The 23,146-nt window shown below is 47.6% G+C and overlaps 1 protein-coding gene across 4 annotated transcripts in view; it reads left to right on the top strand.

Annotated features, from left to right (window-relative positions):
• Positions 1 to 81: 81 nt before the first annotated feature.
• tlcd5b (TLC domain containing 5b) overlaps positions 82 to 23,146 on the top strand; it is a 47,282-nt gene continuing 24,217 nt past the window's right edge. Inside the window, exons 1-3 of one of the 4 annotated variants that reach the window (XM_078207352.1) lie at positions 82 to 167; positions 6,633 to 6,880; positions 8,631 to 8,830. In XM_078207352.1, coding sequence (XP_078063478.1) covers positions 6,840 to 6,880; positions 8,631 to 8,830 — 241 coding nt within the window. In that variant the 5' untranslated portion in view covers positions 82 to 167; positions 6,633 to 6,839. Of the gene's footprint in view, positions 168 to 5,036; positions 5,144 to 6,632; positions 6,881 to 8,630; positions 8,831 to 23,146 lie in introns of those variants that run through there. The other 3 variants (XR_013496987.1, XM_078207353.1, XM_078207356.1) reach the window with 3 other exon arrangements.

Raw genomic sequence — 23,146 nt, 5'->3', positions numbered from 1 at the left:
CCCTACTACCACCGGATCCCGCTGTGGGAGGAGCCAGGATGGGGCCCCGCCCCCGCCTGCTCTTCCCCCACCATTCCGGCCAGTGGCGCTGCCGCCGGAGGCTGTGGGCGGCGGGAGCTCAGGAGCCGGGCCGCTGGGGCCGGGAGTGGAAGCGGCCGGTCTCGGTGGTGAGTCAGGCCCGGGGGTGACAGGCCTCTCTCTTAATTATTTAGGACAGTTTTAATGGGGATGATGCCCACACGGTCTCTCCCGCTGCTGGGGGTTGCTGTGATTCGCGAGCGGCGAGAATGCGGCTGGCGGCTCCGGCCCGGGTCAGAGAGACGAGTGACCCGCTGCCTCAGTTTTACCCCCGGGAGACGACAGGGGCGGGGCCGGGGGATAGTGGGCGGGGCCGGGGGATAGTGGGCGGGGCCGGGGGATAGTGGGCGGGATCGGGGAATAGTGGGCGGGGTGAGAGTTGGGGACTGGAGTTAGGATCAGGCCGGGTTGGGGTAGATATGAGATGTGGGGGTTAGGGTCATGGGTGGGGTTCAGGTCAGGGTTAAGGGGAGCGGTTTGGATTAGGGACAAGTTAAAGTCAGGTTGGGTTTGGGGTCAGGGGTGGGGGATTAGGATCAGGGGCAGTATTAGTGTCAGCGATAGGGTGAGGGGTCAGGGGTGGGGTTAGGGTCAGCGATGGGGTTAGGGTCAATGATGGGCTTAAAATCAGGGGAGGGTTTAGGATTGGGATGGGGCTAGAATCAAGGGAGGGGTTAGGGTCGGGGCCAGTGATGTGTTTTGGGGCAGGGTTAGGGTCAGAGGCAGAGTTAGGGTCGGGGTTAGGGTCAGAGGCAGGGTCAGGGCTGGGCAAGTGCAGAGTTTTGTGTGGAGCTGTGAATGGGTCACTGGTTAAGAGTGGCACTCCTATTGGGAGCTGGTCACAGGTGGACATTGTAACATAGAAGCTAGAAGCAGGAGCAGGCCACTCGGCCCTTTGAGTCTGCTCAGCTATTCATTTTGATCATGGCTGATCATCAAATTCAGTATTCTAATCCTGTCTTCCCTCCCATGTCCCTTGATTCAATTAGCCCAAGAGCTATATCTAATTTCTTCTTGAATTACACCATTTTGGCTCAACTACTTTCTGTGGGAGTGAATTCCACACATTCACCACCCTCTGGTGAAGAAGTTTCTCCTCACCTCAGTTCTACAAGGTTTATCCCTTATCCTCAAACTATGACCCCTAGTTCTGGACGCCCCCATCATTGGGAACATTCTTTCTGAATCTATCCTGTCTAACCCTGTTAGAATTTTATAAGTTTCTATGAGGTCCCCTCTCACTCTTCTAAACTCCAATGAATATAATCCTAACCGATTCTCATCAACCCTTGGCAACACTTGGACATATTTAAATCGATCCCCACCAAGCCTTTGACTCCTTCTCAGTGTCCTCATCACTATACTCAGCCGATATTTTTTCCTTTACCTCCGTCAATTTTAACTGACGTTCACTTTTTATTGTCAGTTTCTGAAGTTCAAATTCTCTCTCTTTTCTCTTTCCCTCGCCTGCAATTCAGCCGTCTCATTTCTTTTGCTTTTTGTTCCTCCCTTTTTCTTTTTCTGCTGCAATTGCATCTCTTTCTTTGGCTTTTTGTTCTGCTAGAGCTATCCTTGCTTTTTCTTTCGCTACTCTCTCTCCTTTATTTCGAATTCAAGTTGCTTTCATCCTTTTTCGTGTTCGAGCTGTTTCATTTGTAATTGAATTCTAGCCATTTCCAATGATTCTGGCTGTGTTTCTGTTCATTTTAACGCTGAGCTATCGCCACAATTATCTCCCCCTTTCTTACACCATCAGGTAATTTCAACTGCAATGTTTTTGCCAATTCCAAAAGTTTTGTTTTAGTCACCTTTGGTAAACTACCTTGCGTGACCTCTTCCACCCCAGGAACTTCTTAGCCTCTGAAAGAGCCATTATTCCACAAGGCAGTCCCTATTTAAACCTGAATACAACACCTGGAAAGAAAACACCATTATGCTCATCACTCACTGTCTTTGAATTCAGTAATCCCAAATCAATCAAGAAATATAGATTTTAACCCCACGAGAGTGAGCCCCCAGTTGTTTTGGTTCAGGTCAGAAACTCCAACGTGTTTTATGGAGCCAGCCTAGATCATAAGTTTTGCATCTTGAATTTGGCTCGGATAAGCATGATATGTTTCACTTCAGATATCATTCAAATGACCCACTAGGGAGCTTTTATCAAAGAAAGTTTATTTAAGAATATAGTTAACGTGTATAGTAAGAAAATTAACAAGAACTTTTATCAATTACAAACAAGAAACAGAACAACCACGATAATGTATAAACCTTAACAAATATATCTAATGTTCCAATCAAAACCTTCCATAGACAAACCCTGTCTAACCCTGTTCAAATTTTATAAGTTTCTAAGAGATCCTCTCACCCTTCTAAACTCCAGTGAATATAATCCTAATTGATTTAGTCTCTCCTCAAATGACAGACCTGCCATCCCAGGAATCAGCCTGGTAAACCTTCGCTGTATTCCCTCTATAGCAAGGACATCCATCCTCAGATAAGGATACCAGAACTGCACACAATACTCCAGGTGTGGCCTCACCAACACCCTATACAATTGCAGCAAAACATCCCTATCCCTATACTCAAATCCTCTCACTATGAAGGCCAACATACCATTTGCCTTCTTTACTGCCTGCTGTACCTGCACGCTTACTTTCAGTGACTGATGCACGAGGACTCCAAGGTCTCGCTGAGTATCCGCCTCTCTCAATTTACACCCATTCAAGTAATAATCTGTCTTCCTATTATTGCTACCAAAGTGGATATAACCTCATATTTATCCACATTATACTGCATCTGCCGTGCATATGCTCACACACTCAGCCTGTCCAAATCACACTGCAACATCTCTGCATTTTCTTCACAGCTCACCCTCCCACCCAACTTTGTATCATCTGCAAATCTGGAGATAATACATTCAGTTCCCTCTTCCAAATCATTAATATATAATGTGAACAGTTGGGCTCCGTGCACAGATCCCTGCAGAACCCCACTAGTCACTGCCTGCTAATCAAAAAAAGATCCATTTATGCCAGCTCTTTGCTGCCGATCTGCTAACCAGCTTTCTATCCATCTCAAGATATTACCTGCAATCCCATGTGCTTTAACTTTACACAGTATGTTATGTGAGACCTTGTTGAAAACCTTCTGAAAGTCTAAATAAACCACATCCACTAGTTCTCCTCGGTCAACTCTACTAGTTACATCCTCAAAAAATTCCAATAGATTTGTCAAGCATGATTTCCCTTTTGTAAATTCTGACTTTGTCTGATTATACCGCTGCCTTCCGAATGCTGAGTTATGAATTCCTTGGTAATGGACTCTAGCAACTTCCCCAGTACCGACGTTAGGCTCACTGGTCTATAGATCCCTGTTTTCTCTCTACCTCCCTTTTTGAATAGCCGGCTTACATTAGCTACCCTCCAATCTGTAGGAACCAGTCCAGAGTCCAAAGAATTTTAGAAACTAACCACCAATGGATTTACTATTTCCAGGGCCACTGGGATGTAGGTTATCATGACCTGGAGATTTATCCACCTTCAATCCCATCAAATTCCCCAAAACCATTTCTCTAATTCTGATTTCCTTCAGCTCCCCACTAAAACATGTTTCTCTCAGCACTTCTGGTACATTATTCATGTCTTGCTTTGTGAAGACTGAAGCAAAGTATAAATTTAATTCCTTAGCCATTTCTTTATTCCCCGTTATGAATTCTCCCGTTTCTGACTGTAACAGGCCTACCTTCGTTTGAGTCAATCTTTTACTCTTTACATACCTGCAGAAACCTTTACAGTTTTTATGGAGTTCTCTGCCAGCTTACTTTCATACTCTAATCTTTCATACCTTCTTAATCCCTTGGTCCTCCTCTGCTGAATTTTAAACTGCTCCCAATCCTCGGCCTATTGTTTTTTTTTTGCCAATTTGTATGCTTCTTCCTTGAATCTGATACCATCTCTAATTTCCCTTGTAAGCCATGGTTTGGCCACAATTCCCTGGCCACTCTTGTGCCAAACAGGAATAAACAACTTCTGGAGTTTCACCTATTCGTTCTTTAAATGCCTGCCATTGGCTGTCCACTGTCTTTCCTTTCAGTAATGTTTCCCAGTCCATCATGGCCAATTCATGCCTCATACCATCCGAGTTGCCTCTATTGGATTCAGGACCCTGGTCTCAGAATCAACGACATCATTATCCACCTTGACAAAGAATTCTACTATTTTATGGTCACTCGTGCCCAAGGGTTCTCTCACACCAGATTGCCAACTAATCCTTTCTCATTGCACAACACCCAGTCCAAGATGGCCTGTACCCTTGTTGGTTCCTCAACGTATTGCTCCAGAAAACCATCCCGTATACACTCCAGAAATTCCTCCTGGCCCCACCTCCCCAGAACCAGTCCCAATGCCCCAGGAATCTGAAACCCTTCCCCTCACACCATCTTTTCAGCCACATATTCATCCTCCGGGTGCTCCGGTTTCCTTCCACAGTCCGAAAGACGTGCTGGTTAGATGCATTAGCCGTGCTAAATTGTCCCTTAGTGTCAGGAGGATTAGCAGGGTAAATGCGTGGGGTTATGGGGATAGGGCCTGGGTGGGATTGTTGTCGGTGCAGGCTCGGTGGGCCAAATGGCCTCCTTCTGTACTGTAGGGATTCTAAAGAGGGATGAGAATGACCAGCACTGGGGCCACTGTTATGCATCAGAATTTAGATTTAGGAATAAATAAATCTGTAACAAAATTTGCAAACAAAACCAATCCAAATGTTCTAGCTCACAGTGAGGAAGAGTGCAGCATGATTCGAAAAAACCCCATCCCAGCTTTGTAGATGTGCAGCTGCTGATGAGAAAATTGATCCAGTAAAGTGTGAGCTACGATTTAGAGATAAGTTTAATCTCAGACAGTGTTCACTAAATTACTGTGCGCAGCAGATAAAGAGGATTAACACACTGCCCGACACACTCTGAGCTGAAACTGGCCATTGAGTTTCTCTCTCTGAACCTCAGGCTGTAGGCACGAGAGGTCGGAGAGAATCTGTTGTGTGCAGACATATTAACAATCATAAAGAGGTGAGTGTTGCTGGGACCCGGGAGTAATGGCAGGCTACCACCTGTCATTGAATTGAGTGTTTAAAGGTTGTTCCCCTCTGCCCTGATGTGAACAGAAAGAGCAAAGAATCCAGGACTGTGGCATGAGTTTGAAACTGACGTGAGGCATCAGATGAAGATAGAGATGCTTCTAAAAAAGGCAATGCAGTTATATGGGGAGATTTAATTTTTTGTATAGATGGTAGTAATTTTTAAAGTGTATCCGGCACAGTTTACTGAAACAATCGAAAGGGTTTAGTGAGAGAAGGAGATCAGGAGCTAAATGGAGTTGACTAAATCAGTCATAATCTGGTTTGAATATTTAAACAGGCTCGAGGGCCTGAACACCCACTTCTTCCTTGTGGATCCAGAACTGGCTTGCCTGCAGAAGGCAGAGAGTGTGGAGGGGTCTTTCTCTGCATGGAGGTCAGTGACCAGTGGAGTGCCCCAGGGATCTGTTCTGGGACCCTTGCTGTTTGTCATTTTCATAAATGACCTGGATGAGGAAGTGGAGGGATGGGTTGGTAAGTTTGCTGACGACACCAAGGTAGGTGGTGTTGTGGATAGTTTGGAGGGATGTCAGAAGTTGCAGCGAGACATAGATAGAATGCAAGACTGGGCGGAGAAGTGGCAGATGGACTTCAACCCGGATAAGTGTGTAGTGATCCATTTTGGCAGATCCAATGGGATGAAGCAGCAGTATAATATGAAGGGTACCATTCTTAGCAGTGTAGAGGATCAGAAGGACCTTGGGGTCCGGGTCCATAGGACTCTTAAATCGGCCTCGCAGGTGGAGGATGCGGTCAAGAAGGCGTACGGCGTACTAGCCTTCATTAATCGAGGGATTGAGTTTAGGAGTCGGGAGATAATGCTGCAGCTTTATAGGACCCTGGTTAGACCCCACTTGGAGTACTGCGCGCAGTTCTGGTCACCTCATTACAGGAAAGATGTTGAAGCCATTGAAAGGGTGCAGAGGAGATTTACAAGGATGTTGCCTGGATTGGGGGGCATGCCTTATGAGGATAGGTTGAGGGAGCTTGGTCTCTTCTCCCTGGAGAGACGAAGGATGAGAGGTGACCTGATAGAGGTTTACAAGATGTTGAGAGGTCTGGATAGGGTAGACTCTCAGAGGCTATTTCCAAGGGCTGAAATGGTTGCTACGAGAGGACACAGGTTTAAGGTGCTGGGGGGTAGGTACAGAGGAGATGTCAGGGGTAAGTTTTTCACTCAGAGGGTGGTGGGTGAGTGGAATCGGCTGACGTCGGTGGTGGTGGAGGCAAACTCGTTGGGGTCTTTTAAGAGACTTCTGGATGAGTACATGGGATTTAATGGGATTGAGGGCTATAGATAGGCCTAGAGGTAGGGATATGATCGGCGCAACTTGTGGGCCGAAGGGCCTGTTTGTGCTGTGGCTTTCTATGTTCTATGTTCCCAATGATCTGTTCACATTCTGGAACTCCTTCCCTAACAGCACATTGGCTGTACCTACACCACAGGGACTGCAGCAATTCAAGGAGGCAGCTCACCCCCAACTTCTCCAGGCGTAATTAGAGATAAATGCCGGCCTCGCCAGTGACACCCACAATCTGTCAATGAACATAAAAGAATAGAATAACAGCCACCTGAGAGTGAGTTACAGACTGGAATCTAATTTTGGTATCTTGATGACAGAGCTGCGATGGTTGTGTGTGTAAAGACACAGCGAGTCACCATCACCAGGTAATATAATAAGAACTTTGCTGGACTTTCATTGGAGGCCTTTTCTCTGACCTGAATAAGAATGAATTTTGAACTCTAATCTGTGAGGTTTGGCATCAGCTTACCCAGCAGCTTACCCAGCAGCTTACCCAGCAGCTTACCCAGCAGGTTCCCCAGCAGCTTGCCCAGCAGCTTACCCAGCAGGTTCCCCAGCAGCTTACCCATCAGGTTCCCCATCAGGTTCCCCATCAGGTTCCCCATCAGCTTGCCCAGCAGGTTCCCCAGCAGGTTCCCCAGCAGCTTACCCAGCAGCTTGCCCAGCAGGTTCCCCAACAGGTTCCCCAGCAGCTTGCCCAGCAGCTTACCCAGCAGCTTGTCCAGCAGGTTCCCTAGCAGCTTACCCAGCAGCTTACCCAGCAGGTTACCCATCAGCTTGCCCATCAGCTTACCCATCAGCTTACCCATCTGCTTGCCCATCAGTTTGCCCAGCAGCTGTCATGGAAATGACTTCATGATATTTATGAAATTTGGGTAATTTATCATTCAATCTGTTTGCACTTGACCAGGTGGAACAGCAAGTTCTTGTATCTTTCTGTCCTGTATGTCTTCGCTGACCCCTGTCACCTGCCCTGGTATCAGACCATAGCTGTATATAACTAGCCATGGAAACTATAGGTGAACATAAGAAATAGGAGGGGAAGACCATTCGGCCCATCGAGCCTGCTCCGCCATTCAATTATGATCATGACTGGTCTTGGGCTTCAACTTCATTTCCCGCCCACTCCCCAAATCCCATAATTCCCTGAGAATAATTTCAATAATGGAGCAACCACAATCCTCTGGAGTACAGAATTCCAAACATTAACAACTCTTTAAGTGAAACTACTTCTCCTCATCTCAATCCTAAACAGTTTACCTTTTATCCTGACTGTGCCCCCTTGTTCTAGATTCTAGACACACATCTCCTTAACTTATGCTTAACCCTCTCTCCACTCGCATTGTCTGTACCTTTAAGACTTGATTACCTGTAAAGACTCGCATTCCAACCATTATTTTGTAAATTGACTTTGTGTCTTTATATGCCCTGTTTGTGAACAGAACTCCCACTTACCTGATGAAGGAGCAGCGCTCCGAAAGGTAGTGGCTTGTGCTACCAAATAAACCTGTTAGACTTTAACCTGGTGTTGTGAGACTTCTTACTGTGTTTACCCCAGTCCAACGCCGGCATCTCCACATCCTAGATTCCCCAACCAGTGGAAACAATCTTTCAGCTTCCACCCTATCAAACCCCTTCAGGATTTTGTAGGTTTAATTTATTCTCATTATTTTAAACTTCAGAATATATAAACACAATTTATTCAGCTTCTTGTCGTAGGATAACTCCCTGCCCCCATTCCCATGGACCAAGTTAGTGAAACTTCCCTGTACCTCCTCCAACGCAAGTATATTTTTTCTTAAATGTGGAATCCAAACCTACACACAGTGTTCCAGATGCAGTCTCACTAAACCCTGTACAACTGTAGCAAGATTTCTTTGTTCCTGTTCTCCAGTTCCCTTACAATAAAGGCTATTTATCTTGCTAATTGCTTGCTGCACTTGCATGCTAACTTCCTGTGTTCCATGTGCAAGTACTCTCAGATGTTTATTGCTTTGATGAATGCAACTTCTGAAGATATTCTTCCTTCCCAAAACTCCTCTGCCCTCTTCCTGCTGCTACAGTTCCTCACCCTGTCGATGTACAGATGTTTGAATGTTTTTATTTGTTTCCTAGTGCGATGGCTGTCCCTGTGCTTCTGCTGCTCTGCAGTTTGATCAGTTGGGTGTCACTTTACATCTCCTTCTGTCAGATCAACAGCCAACGTCACTATGAGTGGAACTGTCGCCTGGTAACCCTCGTACATGGAGTTCTCATTGTTTGTTTCTCTGCATATGTTGGATTTATCGACGGCCCCTGGCCCTTCACTCATCCAGGTGAGTTCTGGGATAAGCTGGAGTGAGGAAAAGATTGTTATCAGCATCAATTCTTAATTAACAGGATGGATGATAAAAGCAGACTAGCAGTAGCTGGCTCCAAGTTGCTGGGACTCTGCCAGAGCAGCAGAGATGTGGGGTTTGCTTTGCAACTATTTTGGTTGAATTTGTGGGACTGCTGAACCCAGGATTGGAGTCCCTGTCTGGCTGGTTTACTCTTTCCCGGATCAGTTCTTGGCTCCACCTTATTTTCACGTGCTGAACCTGGAGAGAAAAGATTAGGTTACTCAGTAAAGGAGTGATGACATGTTCTGTCTTTCCATGACTGAAGCCGTCTAACCCAGTGTATCAGTCACTGTATCAGTCTGACCCAGTGTATCAGTCACTGTATCAGTCTGACCCAGTGTATCAGTCACTGTATCAGTCTGACCCAGTGTATCAGTCACTGTATCAGTCTGACCCAGTGTATCAGTCACTGTATCAGTCTGACCCAGTGTATCAGTCACTGTATCAGTCTGACCCAGTGTATCAGTCACTGTATCAGTCTGACCCAGTGTATCAGTCACTGTATCAGTCTGACCCAGTGTATCAGTCACTGTATCAGTCTGACCCAGTGTATCAGTCACTGTATCAGTCTGACCCAGTGTATCAGTCACTGTATCAGTCTGACCCAGTGTATCAGTCACTGTATCAGTCTGACCCAGTGTATCAGTCACTGTATCAGTCTGACCCAGTGTATCAGTCACTGTATCAGTCTGACCCAGTGTATCAGTCACTGTATCAGTCTGACCCAGTGTATCAGTCACTGTATCAGTCTGACCCAGTGTATCAGTCACTGTATCAGTCTGACCCAGTGTATCAGTCACTGTATCAGTCTGACCCAGTGTATCAGTCACTGTATCAGTCTGACCCAGTGTATCAGTCACTGTATCAGTCTGACCCAGTGTATCAGTCACTGTATCAGTCTGACCCAGTGTATCAGTCACTGTATCAGTCTGACCCAGTGTATCAGTCACTGTATCAGTCTGACCCAGTGTATCAGTCACTGTATCAGTCTGACCCAGTGTATCAGTCACTGTATCAGTAACCCAGTGTATCAGTCACTGTATCAGTAACCCAGTGTATCAGTCACTGTCTCAGTAACCCAGTGTAGCAGCCACTGTATCAGTCTGACCCAGTGTATCAGTCACTGTATCAGTCTGACCCAGTGTATCAGTCACTGGCTCAGTCTGACCCAGTGTATCAGTCACTGTATCAGTAACCCAGTGTATCAGTCACTGTCTCAGTCTGACCCAGTGTATCAGTCACTGTCTCAGTAACCCAGTGTATCAGTCACTGTCTCAGTCTGACCCAGTGTATCAGTCACTGTCTCAGTAACCCAGTGTATCAGTCACTGTATCAGTCTGACCCAGTGTATCAGTCACTGTATCAGTCTGACCCAGTGTATCAGTCACTGTATCAGTCTGACCCAGTGTATCAGTCACTGTATCAGTCTGACCCAGTGTATCAGTCACTGTATCAGTCTGACCCAGTGTATCAGTCACTGTATCAGTCTGACCCAGTGTATCAGTCACTGTCTCAGTAACCCAGTGTATCAGTCACTGTATCAGTCTAACCCAGTGTATCAGTCACTGTATCAGTCTGACCCAGTGTATCAGTCACTGTCTCAGTAACCCAGCGTATCAGTCACTGTATCAGTCACTGTATCAGCCTGACCCAGTGTATCAGTCACTGGGCCCGATTTTACCAAAATTTCGTGCCCGTTTTTAACATAGAACATAGAAAGCCACAGCACAAACAGGCCCTTCGGCCCACAAGTTGCGCCGGTCACATCCCCGCCTCTAGTCCTATCTATAGCCCTCAATTTTTGGGCTCGAAATCGTGGTAAAGTTGGGCATCGGGCCTAAAACGCGGTCCAGACCCGACCCAAGGCCAATCGCGCCTTTACCAACGGCTGATCCGGGCGCCGATCCGGCGCGCGCCCGAATCGGCCAGCGGGCTGATTTAAATGCATTTAAATTGGCATAATGAAGCTCGCGCCCAACTTTACCATCAATTCCCCCTTTACCAGCGTTCCACCCAATTCGCGTCCGTGCCTTTACCGACCTGATAAATAAAAGTCCAACTTGTACTTTTATTCGGCAGGGGAATCGCCGAGGCCCACCCTTCGCGGACACCCCCTCTAACGACCCCGGCAGACCCCCCCCCTCCTGGGATCGGACCCCTCTGGGAGGCCGACCCCCCCTCCTCCTCCCCGGGATCGGACCCCTCTGGGAGGGAGCCCCCCCACCCCGGGATCGGATCCCTCTGGGAGGGAGCCCCCCCACCCCCCACCCCGGGATCGGATCCCTCTGGGAGGGAGCCCCGCCCCTCCCGGGATCGGACCCCTCTGGGAGCCAGGCCCCCCCGGCAGAGCACACCCCTAACCTACCTCGATCGTGGTCTCCCTCCACCATCCTTCCCGCTCACCTTCAGTCCTTCGACAGCCTGCAGCACGTTCCTGGACACTGACCTCGAGCCACAGCTGGAGTGACCGGGATTCACACAGGTCCTCTGGCATCTGCCCACATCGCCCACTGTCTCAGTAACCCAGTGCATCAGTCACTGTCTCAGTAACCCAGTGCATCAGTCACTGCCTCAGTAACCCAGTGCATCAGTCACTGTCTCAGTAACCTGCGTCTCAGTCACTGTCTCGGTAACCCAGTGCATCAGTCACTGTCTCGGTAACCCAGTGCATCAGTCACTGTCTCAGTAACCCAGTGCATCAGTCACTGTCTCAGTAACCCAGTGTATCAGTCACTGTCTCAGTAACCCTGCGTCTCAGTCACTGTCTCGGTAACCCAGTGCATCAGTCACTGTCTCAGTAACCCAGTGCATCAGTCACTGTCTCAGTAACCCAGTGCATCAGTCACTGTCTCAGTAACCCTGTGTATCAGTCACTGTCTCAGTAACCCAGTGCATCAGTCACTCTCTCAGTAACCCTGCGTCTCAGTCACTGTCTCAGTGACCCAGTGCATCAGTCACTGTCTCAGTAACCCAGTGCATCAGTCACTGTCTCAGTAACCCAGTGCATCAGTCACTGTCTCAGTAACCCAGTGCATCAGTCACTGTCTCAGTAACCCAGTGCATCAGTCACTGTCTCAATAACCCAGTGCATCAGTCACTGTCTCAGTAACCCAGTGCATCAGTCACTGTCTCAGTAACCCTGTGCATCAGTCACTGTCTCAGTAACCCTGTGTATCAGTCACTGTCTCAGTAACCCAGTGCATCAGTCACTGTCTCAGTAACCCAGTGCATCAATTACTGTCTCAGTAACCCAGTGCATCAGTCACTGTCTCAGTAACCCAGTGCATCAGTCACTGTCTCAGTAACCCAGTGCATCAGTCACTGTCTCAGTGACCCAGTGTATCAGTCACTGTCTCAGTAACCCAGTGCATCAGTCACTGTCTCAGTAACCCTGCGTCTCAGTCACTGTCTCAGTAACCCAGTGCATCAGTCACTGTCTCGGTAACCCAGTGCATCAGTCACTGTCTCAGTAACCCAGTGCATCAGTCACTGTCTCAGTAACCCAGTGTATCAGTCACTGTATCAGTCTAACCCAGTGTATCAGTCACTGTATCAGTCTGACCCAGTGTATCAGTCACTGTCTCAGTAACCCAGCGTATCAGTCACTGTATCAGTCACTGTATCAGCCTGACCCAGTGTATCAGTCACTGGGCCCGATTTTACCAAAATTTCGTGCCCGTTTTTAACATAGAACATAGAAAGCCACAGCACAAACAGGCCCTTCGGCCCACAAGTTGCGCCGGTCACATCCCCGCCTCTAGTCCTATCTATAGCCCTCAATTTTTGGGCTCGAAATCGTGGTAAAGTTGGGCATCGGGCCTAAAACGCGGTCCAGACCCGACCCAAGGCCAATCGCGCCTTTACCAACGGCTGATCCGGGCGCCGATCCGGCGCGCGCCCGAATCGGCCAGCGGGCTGATTTAAATGCATTTAAATTGGCATAATGAAGCTCGCGCCCAACTTTACCATCAATTCCCCCTTTACCAGCGTTCCACCCAATTCGCGTCCGTGCCTTTACCGACCTGATAAATAAAAGTCCAACTTGTACTTTTATTCGGCAGGGGAATCGCCGAGGCCCACCCTTCGCGGACACCCCCTCTAACGACCCCGGCAGACCCCCCCCCTCCTGGGATCGGACCCCTCTGGGAGGCCGACCCCCCCTCCTCCTCCCCGGGATCGGACCCCTCTGGGAGGGAGCCCCCCCACCCCGGGATCGGATCCCTCTGGGAGGGAGCCCCCCCACCCCCCACCCCGGGATCGGATCCCTCTGGGAGGGAGCCCCGCCCCTCCCGGGATCGGACCCCTCTGGGAGCCAGGCCCCCCCGGCAGAGCACACCCCTAACCTACCTCGATCGTGGTCTCCCTCCACCATCCTTCCCGCTCACCTTCAGTCCTTCGACAGCCTGCAGCACGTTCCTGGACACTGACCTCGAGCCACAGCTGGAGTGACCGGGATTCACACAGGTCCTCTGGCATCTGCCCACATCGCCCACTGTCTCAGTAACCCAGTGCATCAGTCACTGTCTCAGTAACCCAGTGCATCAGTCACTGCCTCAGTAACCCAGTGCATCAGTCACTGTCTCAGTAACCTGCGTCTCAGTCACTGTCTCGGTAACCCAGTGCATCAGTCACTGTCTCGGTAACCCAGTGCATCAGTCACTGTCTCAGTAACCCAGTGCATCAGTCACTGTCTCAGTAACCCAGTGTATCAGTCACTGTCTCAGTAACCCAGTGCATCAGTCACTGTCTCAGTAACCCTGCGTCTCAGTCACTGTCTCGGTAACCCAGTGCATCAGTCACTGTCTCAGTAACCCAGTGCATCAGTCACTGTCTCAGTAACCCAGTGCATCAGTCACTGTCTCAGTAACCCAGTGCATCAGTCACTGTCTCAGTAACCCAGTGCATCAGTCACTGTCTCAGTAACCCAGTGCATCAGTCACTGTCTCAGTAACCCTGTGCATCAGTCACTGTCTCAGTAACCCTGTGTATCAGTCACTGTCTCAGTAACCCAGTGCATCAGTCACTCTCTGTAACCCTGCGTCTCAGTCACTGTCTCAGTGACCCAGTGCATCAGTCACTGTCTCAGTAACCCAGTGCATCAGTCACTGTCTCAGTAACCCAGTGCATCAGTCACTGTCTCAGTAACCCAGTGCATCAGTCACTGTCTCAGTAACCCAGTGCATCAGTCACTGTCTCAGTAACCCTGTGCATCAGTCACTGTCTCAGTAACCCTGTGTATCAGTCACTGTCTCAGTAACCCAGTGCATCAGTCACTGTCTCAGTAACCCAGCGCATCAATTACTGTCTCAGTAACCCAGTGCATCAGTCACTGTCTCAGTAACCCAGTGCATCAGTCACTGTCTCAGTAACCCAGTGCATCAGTCACTGTCTCAGTGACCCAGTGTATCAGTCACTGTCTCAGTAACCCAGTGCATCAGTCACTGTCTCAGTAACCCTGCGTCTCAGTCACTGTCTCAGTAACCCAGTGCATCAGTCACTGTCTCGGTAACCCAGTGCATCAGTCACTGTCTCAGTAACCCAGTGCATCAGTCACTGTCTCAGTAACCCTGTGTCTCAGTCACTGTCTCAGTACCCAGTGTATCAGTCACTGTCTCAGTAACCCAGTGCATCAGTCACTGTCTCAGTAACCCAGTGTATCAGTCACTGTCTCAGTAACCCAGTGCATCAGTCACTGTATCAGTAACCCAGTGCATCAGTCACTGTCTCAGTAACCCAGTGCATCAGTCACTGTCTCAGTAACCCTGCGTCTCAGTCACTGTCTCAGTGACCCTGTGTCTCAGTCACTGTCTCAGTAACCCAGTGCATCAGTCACTGTCTCAGTGACCCTGCGTCTCAGTCACTGTCTCAGTAACCCATTGTATCAGTCACTGTCTCAGTGAACCTGTGTCTCAGTCACTGTCTCAGTAACCCAGTGCATCAGTCACTGTCTCAGTAACCCAGTGCATCAGTCACTGTCTCAGTGACCCAGTGTATCAGTCACTGTCTCAGTCTGACCCAGTGTATCAGTCACTGTATCAGTGACCCAGTGTATCAGTCACTGTATCAGTCTGACCCAGTGTATCAGTCACTGTATGAGTCACTGTATCAGTCTGACCCAGTGTATCAGTCACTGTCTCAGTAACCCAGTGTATCAGTCACTGTCTCAGTAACCCAGTGTATCAGTCACTGTATCAGTGACCCAGTGTATCAGTCACTGTATCAGTCTGACCCAGTGTATCAGTCACTGTATGAGTCACTGTATCAGTCTGACCCAGTGTATCAGTCACTGTCTCAGTAACCCAGTGTATCAGTCACTGTATCAGTGACCCAGTGTATCAGTCACTGTATCAGTCTGACCCAGTGTATCAGTCACTGTATGAGTCACTGTATCAGTCTGACCCAGTGTATCAGTCACTGTCTCAGTAACCCAGTGTATCAGTCACTGTCTCAGTAACCCAGTGTATCAGTCACTGTCTCAGTAACCCAGTGTATCAGTCACTGTCTCAGTAACCCAGTGTATCAGTCACTGTATCAGTGACCCAGTGTATCAGTCACTGTATCAGTGACCCAGTGTATCAGTCACTGTATCAGTCTGACCCAGTGTATCAGTCACTGTATCAGTCTGACCCAGTGTATCAGTCACTGTATCAGTCTGACCCAGTGTATCAGTCACTGTCTCAGTAACCCAGTGTATCAGTCACTGTCTCAGTAACCCAGTGTATCAGTCACTGTCTCAGTCTGACCCAGTGTATCAGTCACTGTATCAGTCTGACCCAGTGTATCAGTCACTGTATCAGTGACCCAGTGTATCAGTCACTGTATCAGTCTGACCCAGTGTATCAGCCTCTAACACATTGTTATACTCACAACAGCCAGTCAGTGAAGGCAGAAACCGGAGCCAATTTCCACTTGGTATATAGATTTATTCACAGAGTGAATCATTGCAGGTATATTTCTCCTCGCTTGACTCACTTCCTGTGTAGCTAAGTGTTTTTTTGATGTGCTCAAATAACTCTCCAATCAATGCCCTCATCTGTATGTACTGCCCTCAGTTGTTACAATTAACATACATGCAAATGAGTTTGTTCAATCGCAAATTAAGGTTCTCAGTAAGTTTTGAACTATCTGCTGTTGTTCACCTATCTGCACACATTTATATTGCACGAAGCATTCGGAACAAAGTAAATGAGTTGATGGCACAAATCAGCACAAATGGGTACGATCTAGTAGCCATTACAGAAACGTGGCTGCAGGGTGACCAGGACTGGGAACTGAATATCCAGGGGTATCAGGCATTTAGGAAGGATAGACAGGATGGAAAAGGTGGTGGGGTAGCTCTGTTAATAAAGGATAATATCAGGGTAGTAGTGAGGGATGACATAGGCTCTAAGGAGCAAAACGTGGAATCATTATGGGTGGAGATAAGGAATAGTAGAGGGAGAAAGAAACTAGTAGGCGTGGTCTATAGGCCCCCAAATAATAATGTTGAGGTGGGGAGGGCTATAAACGAACAAATAATGGATGTGTGCAAAAACGGAACGGCAATAATCATGGGGGATTTAAACCTGCATATTGATTGGCTGACTCAAGTTGGACATGGTGGGATGGAGGAAGAGTTCTTAGAATGCTGTCGGGATTGTTTCCTTGAACAGTATGTTACAGAACCGACGAGGGAACGAGTTATCTTAGATCTGGTATTGTGTAACGAGGTAGGTAGAATTAAGGATCTTCATGTGAAGGACCCTCTTGGGTCAAGTGAGCACAATATGGTCGAATTTCTGGTGCAGGTGGAGGGGGAGAAAGTAGGGTCCCAAACCAGTGTCCTCTGCTTGAACAGAGGGGAGTACGATAGGATGAGGGCTGAATTGGCTAGGGTGGACTGGGAGAACAGACTGGTAGGTAGGACAGCTGAGGAACAGTGGAGGATTTTTAAGGAGATCTTTTTCAGTACTCAGCAAAAATATATTCCGGTGATAAAGGAGGACTGTAAGAAAAGGGATAGCCAGCCGTGGATAACGAAGGAAATAAAGGAGAGTATTAAATTAAAAACCAATGCGTACAGAGTGGCCAAAAATAGTGGAGACTTAGAAGATTGGGAAAGCTTTAAAAAACAACAAAGAATGACTAAGAAAGCGATAAAGAAAGGAAAGATAGATTATGAAACTAAACTAGCTCTAAACATAAAAAATAATAGTAAAAGTTTTCACAAATATATAAAAAGGAACAGAGTGGCTAGAGTGAATGTTGGACCCTTGGAGGACGAGAGGGGGGATTTAATAGTGGAAAATGAGGAAATGGCTGAGACTTTAAATAGGTTTTTTGTGTCGGTCTTCACGGTGGAAGACACAAATAGTTTACCGAATATTAACGATCGAGTGTTGGTAGGAGGAGAGGTTCTCAATACAATTAATGTTACCAGGGAGGCTGTGCTTGGTAGACTAACGGGACTGAAGGTGGACAAGTCCCCGGGCCCGGATGGAATGCATCCCAGGGTACTGAAAGAAATGTCAGAGGTAATAGCGGATGCGTTAGTGGTTATTTATCAAAATTCACTGGACTCTGGGGTAGTGCCAGCTGATTGGAAAACGGCTACTGTTACGCCACTGTTTAAAAAAGGAAGTAGACAAAAGGCGGGTAACTACAGGCCGGTTAGCTTAACGTCTGTAGTTGGGAAAATGCTGGAATCCATCATTAAAGAAGAAATAGCAGGCCATCTGGATAAGAATGGTTCGATTAAGCAGACGCCGCATGGATTCACGAGAGGAAAGTCGTGTTTGACGAACTTGTTGGATTTTTATGAAGATGTGACTAGTGCGGTTGACGGAGGGGAACCGGTGGATGCGGTGTTTTTGGATTTCCAAAAGGCGTTTGATAAGGTGCCTCACAAAAGGTTGCTGCAGACGATTGGGTCACACGGAGTTGGGGGTAGGGTGTTAGCGTGGATTGGCTATCCAACAGGAAGCAGAGAGTTGGAATAAATGGGTGCTTTTCTGGTTGGCAGATGGTGACTAGTGGCGTGCCGCAGGGATCGGTACTGGGGCCTCAACTGTTTACTATTTACATAGATGATCTGGAGGAGGGGACTGAGTGTGGGGTGACGACACGAAGATAAGTGGGAAAGTGAATTGCGTGGAGGAAGCGGAAGGTCTGCAGAGAGATTTGAATAGGCTGAGTGAGTGGGTGAGGATCTGGCAGATGGAGTATAACATTGACAAATGCGAGGTTATTCACTTGGAAGAAATAATAGCAAATTGGATTATTATTTAAATGGAAAAAAATTACAACATGCTACTGTGCAAAGGGACCTGGGGGTCCTTGTGCATGAGACGCAAAAACTCAGTCTGCAAGTACAACAGGTAATCAAGAAGGCAAATGGGATGTTGGCATTTATCACGAGGGGGATGGAATATAAAAGCAGAGAAGTCTTGCTGCATCTGTACAGGGCATTGGTGAGGCCGCAGCTGGAATACTGTGTGCAGTTTTGGTCCCCTTACTTGCGAAAGGATATATTGGCCTTGGAGGGAGTGCAGAGAAGGTTCACCAGGTTGATATTGGAGATGGAGGGGTGTTGATTATGAGGAGAGACTGAGCAGATTAGGTTTGTACTCGTTGGAGTTTAGAAGGCTGAGGGGGGATCTTATAGAGACCTATAAGATAATGAAGGGGCTGGATAGGGTAGAGGTGGAGAGATTCTTTCCACTTAGAAAGGAAGCTAGAACTAGAGGGCACAGCCTCAAAATAAAGGGGGGTCAGTTTAGGACAGAGTTGAGGAGGAACTTCTTCTCTCAGAGGGTGGTGAATCTCTGGAATTCTCTGCCCACTGAAGTGGTGGAGGCTACCTCGTTGAATATGTTTAAATCAGGGATAGATGGATTCCTGATCGGTAAGGGAATTAGGGGTTATAGGGATCAGGTGGGTAAGTGGAACTGATTCACTTCAGATCAGCCATGATCTTGTTGAATGGCGGGGCAGGCTCGAGGGGCTGGATGGCCTACTCCTGCTCCTATTTCTTATGTTCTTATGTATACATTTTGCTTGAAGTGTTGGACTTTGCAGTGCAGAGAGCAGCAGCTGATAAGTAGCTGGGCCAGCCTCCAGTGCATAACTCATGCACTTTGCATCCTGCGGCCCTTGGTGTGCGTAACACCATCATCACCGATTCTGATCTTGCCCAATGGAAACAAGCTCTCAGGCCTGATCCCCATTTGATGGGATAAACACTCCATCATTGCCAATGCTATTTATCATTCTCATTGCCTCTCTCCTGCTCATGTTTAACACACAACACCTTAGGCTGGGATTTGTGCATTTATTTATTCCAGGGTGAGATTTTCTCCTAACTTCCTCCTGTTTCTCTCTTGGTTAAATCTTTTAAAGACGGAATGGTCAGAGGTCAGGGACAGGCAGTGTTGGGTCAGTGTGCAACAGGAACGAGGTTTTGGAGCTATCTCAGATGGCTCTCCCTCTTTTCCCCTCATGGCGATTAATCTGACCTTCATCGCTGTGTCTGAGGGATCTGATGTTATCACTGCAGCGTCCAGCTTCTCCTCTTCATACTGATGCTCTTCAATCCTTCATTCCACAAGCTTGCAGGACTCACTTAGTTTAGTTATATTGGGTTCAAAGCAATCCCACTTCTCAAAAGGTTACTGACAACACGTTGGTATTTCTCAGACTGTTCAGACAGTTCCAATGAAAAGCCATTGACCTGAAACATTGGCCGAATAAAGACAAAGTGCTGCCGTCAGCGTGAAAACCGGAGTCTTCCCACTGGCACTGAGAGGTAGAATTCAGCTACCTTTACAATGTGAATCTCTACGTAACGTAAAGCACAGCGGCCAGCCTGGCCTCACAGGAATGGGGGCACCTTGTTAAAGGGCAGTGCTAGGCCCTACCCCCACAGAGATAGCAATCCACACACACGGGGAGCAACCCTCCAATCCTTCCCAATATGGAGGGCAAATTCAATCCCCCTCCCCACTAAATGTTTGGGTCACCCCCATCCCACACAGATGTGAGGGTGACCCAACCACCCCTCCCCTCAGTCAGAGGCCTGACCCCCCCACCCCAACAGGCAAACACTCCAGCATGGGGGCAGCAAATGGCACCCCCCCTTGGCAGTGCCAGACTGCACTGCCTCCTGGCATCCTGCCAGTGCAGTGATAGCTGAAAACTGCTTGCAGTGCAGGAATGCTATTGCAGCATGAGTGGTTGAAGAAGACTCACTGTGAAAAAACAATTCAGCCAAGGTCTTCAGATCAATGAACAAGCCTGTTTATAAACGCTGCAATTAAGAACAAAAATGTTTATAAACACTGCAGTTAGAAAAGAAGAATTCAAAGCTTCTGTCTGCTGTGAAATAGCCTGGACCTGTCAATCAAAACAAGCCTATTTATAAACACTGTGGTCAGAAAAGAGGATGTACTTTGAGATGTATTCAACCTTGAAGGGAAACAAAAACAAACAAACCTCCTATCTACTGTTTAATAGCCTGGACCTGTCAATCAATATGCTATTTAAAGGTACTGCAGCATGAAATTGAATGTAAACGAGCTTTTCAAAGCATTTGAGCTTTCTAGGAAGGCTTAGAAACTAGAAAAAACGTAGTGTTAAAATAATTGGGCTGAGGCTTACTGAACTTTGTCAACAGTGAACTGTTTGATCTGTCCTGGAGCTGTCAATCAGAGCTGTTCAAAGTGAACAGGCTGTACCTACAGCACACCAAGGCTACAAAAGGAAATCCCCTTCATGAAACTGATATCTCCTGTCAGTCTGAGGATTTCAAAGGGATCTGCTCATACCTAGGCCTTCTGAGAGAGAGCAAGGGAATCCCTTCTGTTGAATGGAGTGCTGCTGTGATTTTAATGGCTTCCAGGTGTCCAGGAGGCATGAATATTAAAGTGACCAGGCACTTCAAAGTTTCACAGTGCACAGGAATGGAGATTTTGAACTGAAAGCTGCTTGAGGTCACCATGCTGAGAGTGATCTCCATTTTTCCCAGGGCTGGAAGGAGCAGTCCAACCACGAGGCCCCCATCAAAGAAACAAAGAACAATGCAGCACAGGAACAGGCCCTTCGGCCCTCCAAGCCTGCGCCACTCATGTGCCCAACTAGACCATTCTTTTGTATCCCTCTATTCCCAGTCTGTTCATGTGGCTATCTAGATAAGTCTTAAACGATCCCAGCGTGTCCACCCCAATCACCTTGCTTGGCAGTGCATTCCAGGCGCCCACCACCCTCTGTGTAAATTATGTCCCCCTGACATCTGTGTTGAACCTTGCCCCCCTCACCTTGAACCCGTGAGCCCTTGTGTTCGTCACCTCCGACCTGGGGAAAAGCTTCCCACTGTTCACCCTATCTATGCCCTTCATAATTTTATACACCTCTATTAGGTCACCCCTCATTCTCCCGTCTTTCCAGAGAGAACAACCCCAGTTTACCCAATCTCTCCTCATAGCTAAGACCCTCCATACCAGGCAACATCCTGGTAAACCTTCTCTGTACTCTCTCCAAAGCCTCCACGTCCTTCTGGTAGTGTGGCGACCAGAACTGGACGCAGTATTCCAAATGTGGCCTAACCAGCGTTCTATACAGCTGCAACATCATGTGCCAACTTTAATATTCTATGCCCCGTCCAATAAAGGCAAGCATGCCATATGCCTTCTTCACCACCTTCTCCACCTGTGCTGCCACCTTTAAGGATCTGTGGACTTGTACACCCAGGTCCCTCTGTGTGTCTATACTCCTGATGGTTCTGCCATTTATTGTATAGCTCCCCCTTACATTAGATCTACTGAAATGCATCACTTCGCATTTATCTGGATTAAATTCCATCTGCCATTTCTCCGCCCAATGTTCCAGCCTATCTATATCCTGCTGTATTCTCTGACAATGTTCATCACTATCCGCAACTCCAGCAATCTTCGTGTTGTCCGCAAACTTACTGATCACACCAGTTACATCTTCTTCCAAATCATTCATATATATCACAAACAGCAGAGGTCCCAGTACAGAGCCCTGCGGAACACCACTAGTCACAGACCTCCAACCGGAAAAAGACCCCTCCACTGCTACCCTCTGTCTTCTATGGCTAAGCCAGTTCTCCACCCATCTAGCTAGCTCACCTTTTATCCCGTGAGATTTAACCTTTTGCACCAGCCTGCCATGAGGGACCTTGTCAAACGCTTTACTAAAATCCATATAGACGACATCCACGGCCCTTCCCTCGTCAATCGTTTTTGTCACCTCCTCAAATAACTCAACCAAATTTGTGAGGCATGACCTCCCTCATACAAAACCATGCTGTCTATCGCTAATGAGATTATTCAGTTCTAAATGCGCATATATCCTGTCTCTAAGAATCTTCTCCAACAATTTCCCTCCCACGGATGTCAAGCTCACCGGCCTATAATTACCCGGGTTATCCTTGCTACCCTTCTTAAAGAACAGGACCACATTTGCTATCCTCCAATCCTCTGGGACCTCATCTGTGTCCAGTGAAGAGACAAAGATTTCTGTTAGAGGCCCAGCAATTACATCTCTCGCCTCCCTGAGGAGTCTAGGATAGATGCCATCCGGCCCTGGGGATTTGTCTGTCTTAATGTTTCCTAAAAAACCTAACACTTCCTCCCTTGTAATTGAGATTTTTTTCTAACGGGTCAACACATCTCTCTGAGACAATACCAGTCAACATGTCCCTCTCCTTTGTGAATACTGATGCAAAGTACTCGTTTAGGATCTCACCTACTTCCTTTGGTTCTCAGCATACTTCCCCTCCTTTGTCCCTGAGAGGTCCGATTCTTTCCCTCACAACCCTCTTGTTCCTAACATATGTATAAAATGCCTTAGGATTCTCCTTAATCCTGTCTGCCAAGGACATTTCGTGACCCCTTTTTGCCCTTCTAAGTCCCTGTTTGAGTTCTTTTCTACTTTCTCTGTATTCCTCCAGTGCTCCATCTGTTTTTAGCTGCCTGGACCTCATGTATGCCTCTTTTTTCTTTTTGATTAGACCCACAATTTCACTGGTTATCCACGGCTCTCGAATCCTACCTTTCCTATCCTTCCTCTTTACAGGCACATGCCTATCCTGCAGTCCTATCAACTGCTCCTTAAAAGACTCCCACATGCCAGATGTGGATTTACCCTCGAACAGCCTCTCCCAATCAACAGCCACCAAATCCTGCCTGATCCGGCTGTAGTTAGCCTTCCCCCAATTTAGCACCTTACCCATAGGACAACACTCATCTTTTT

The sequence above is a fragment of the Mustelus asterias genome, unplaced genomic scaffold (genome assembly GCF_964213995.1).
Source record: "Mustelus asterias unplaced genomic scaffold, sMusAst1.hap1.1 HAP1_SCAFFOLD_2237, whole genome shotgun sequence".
NCBI classification, from domain to species: domain Eukaryota; kingdom Metazoa; phylum Chordata; class Chondrichthyes; order Carcharhiniformes; family Triakidae; genus Mustelus; species Mustelus asterias.
This window is presented reverse-complemented; position numbering and strand designations above follow the sequence as displayed.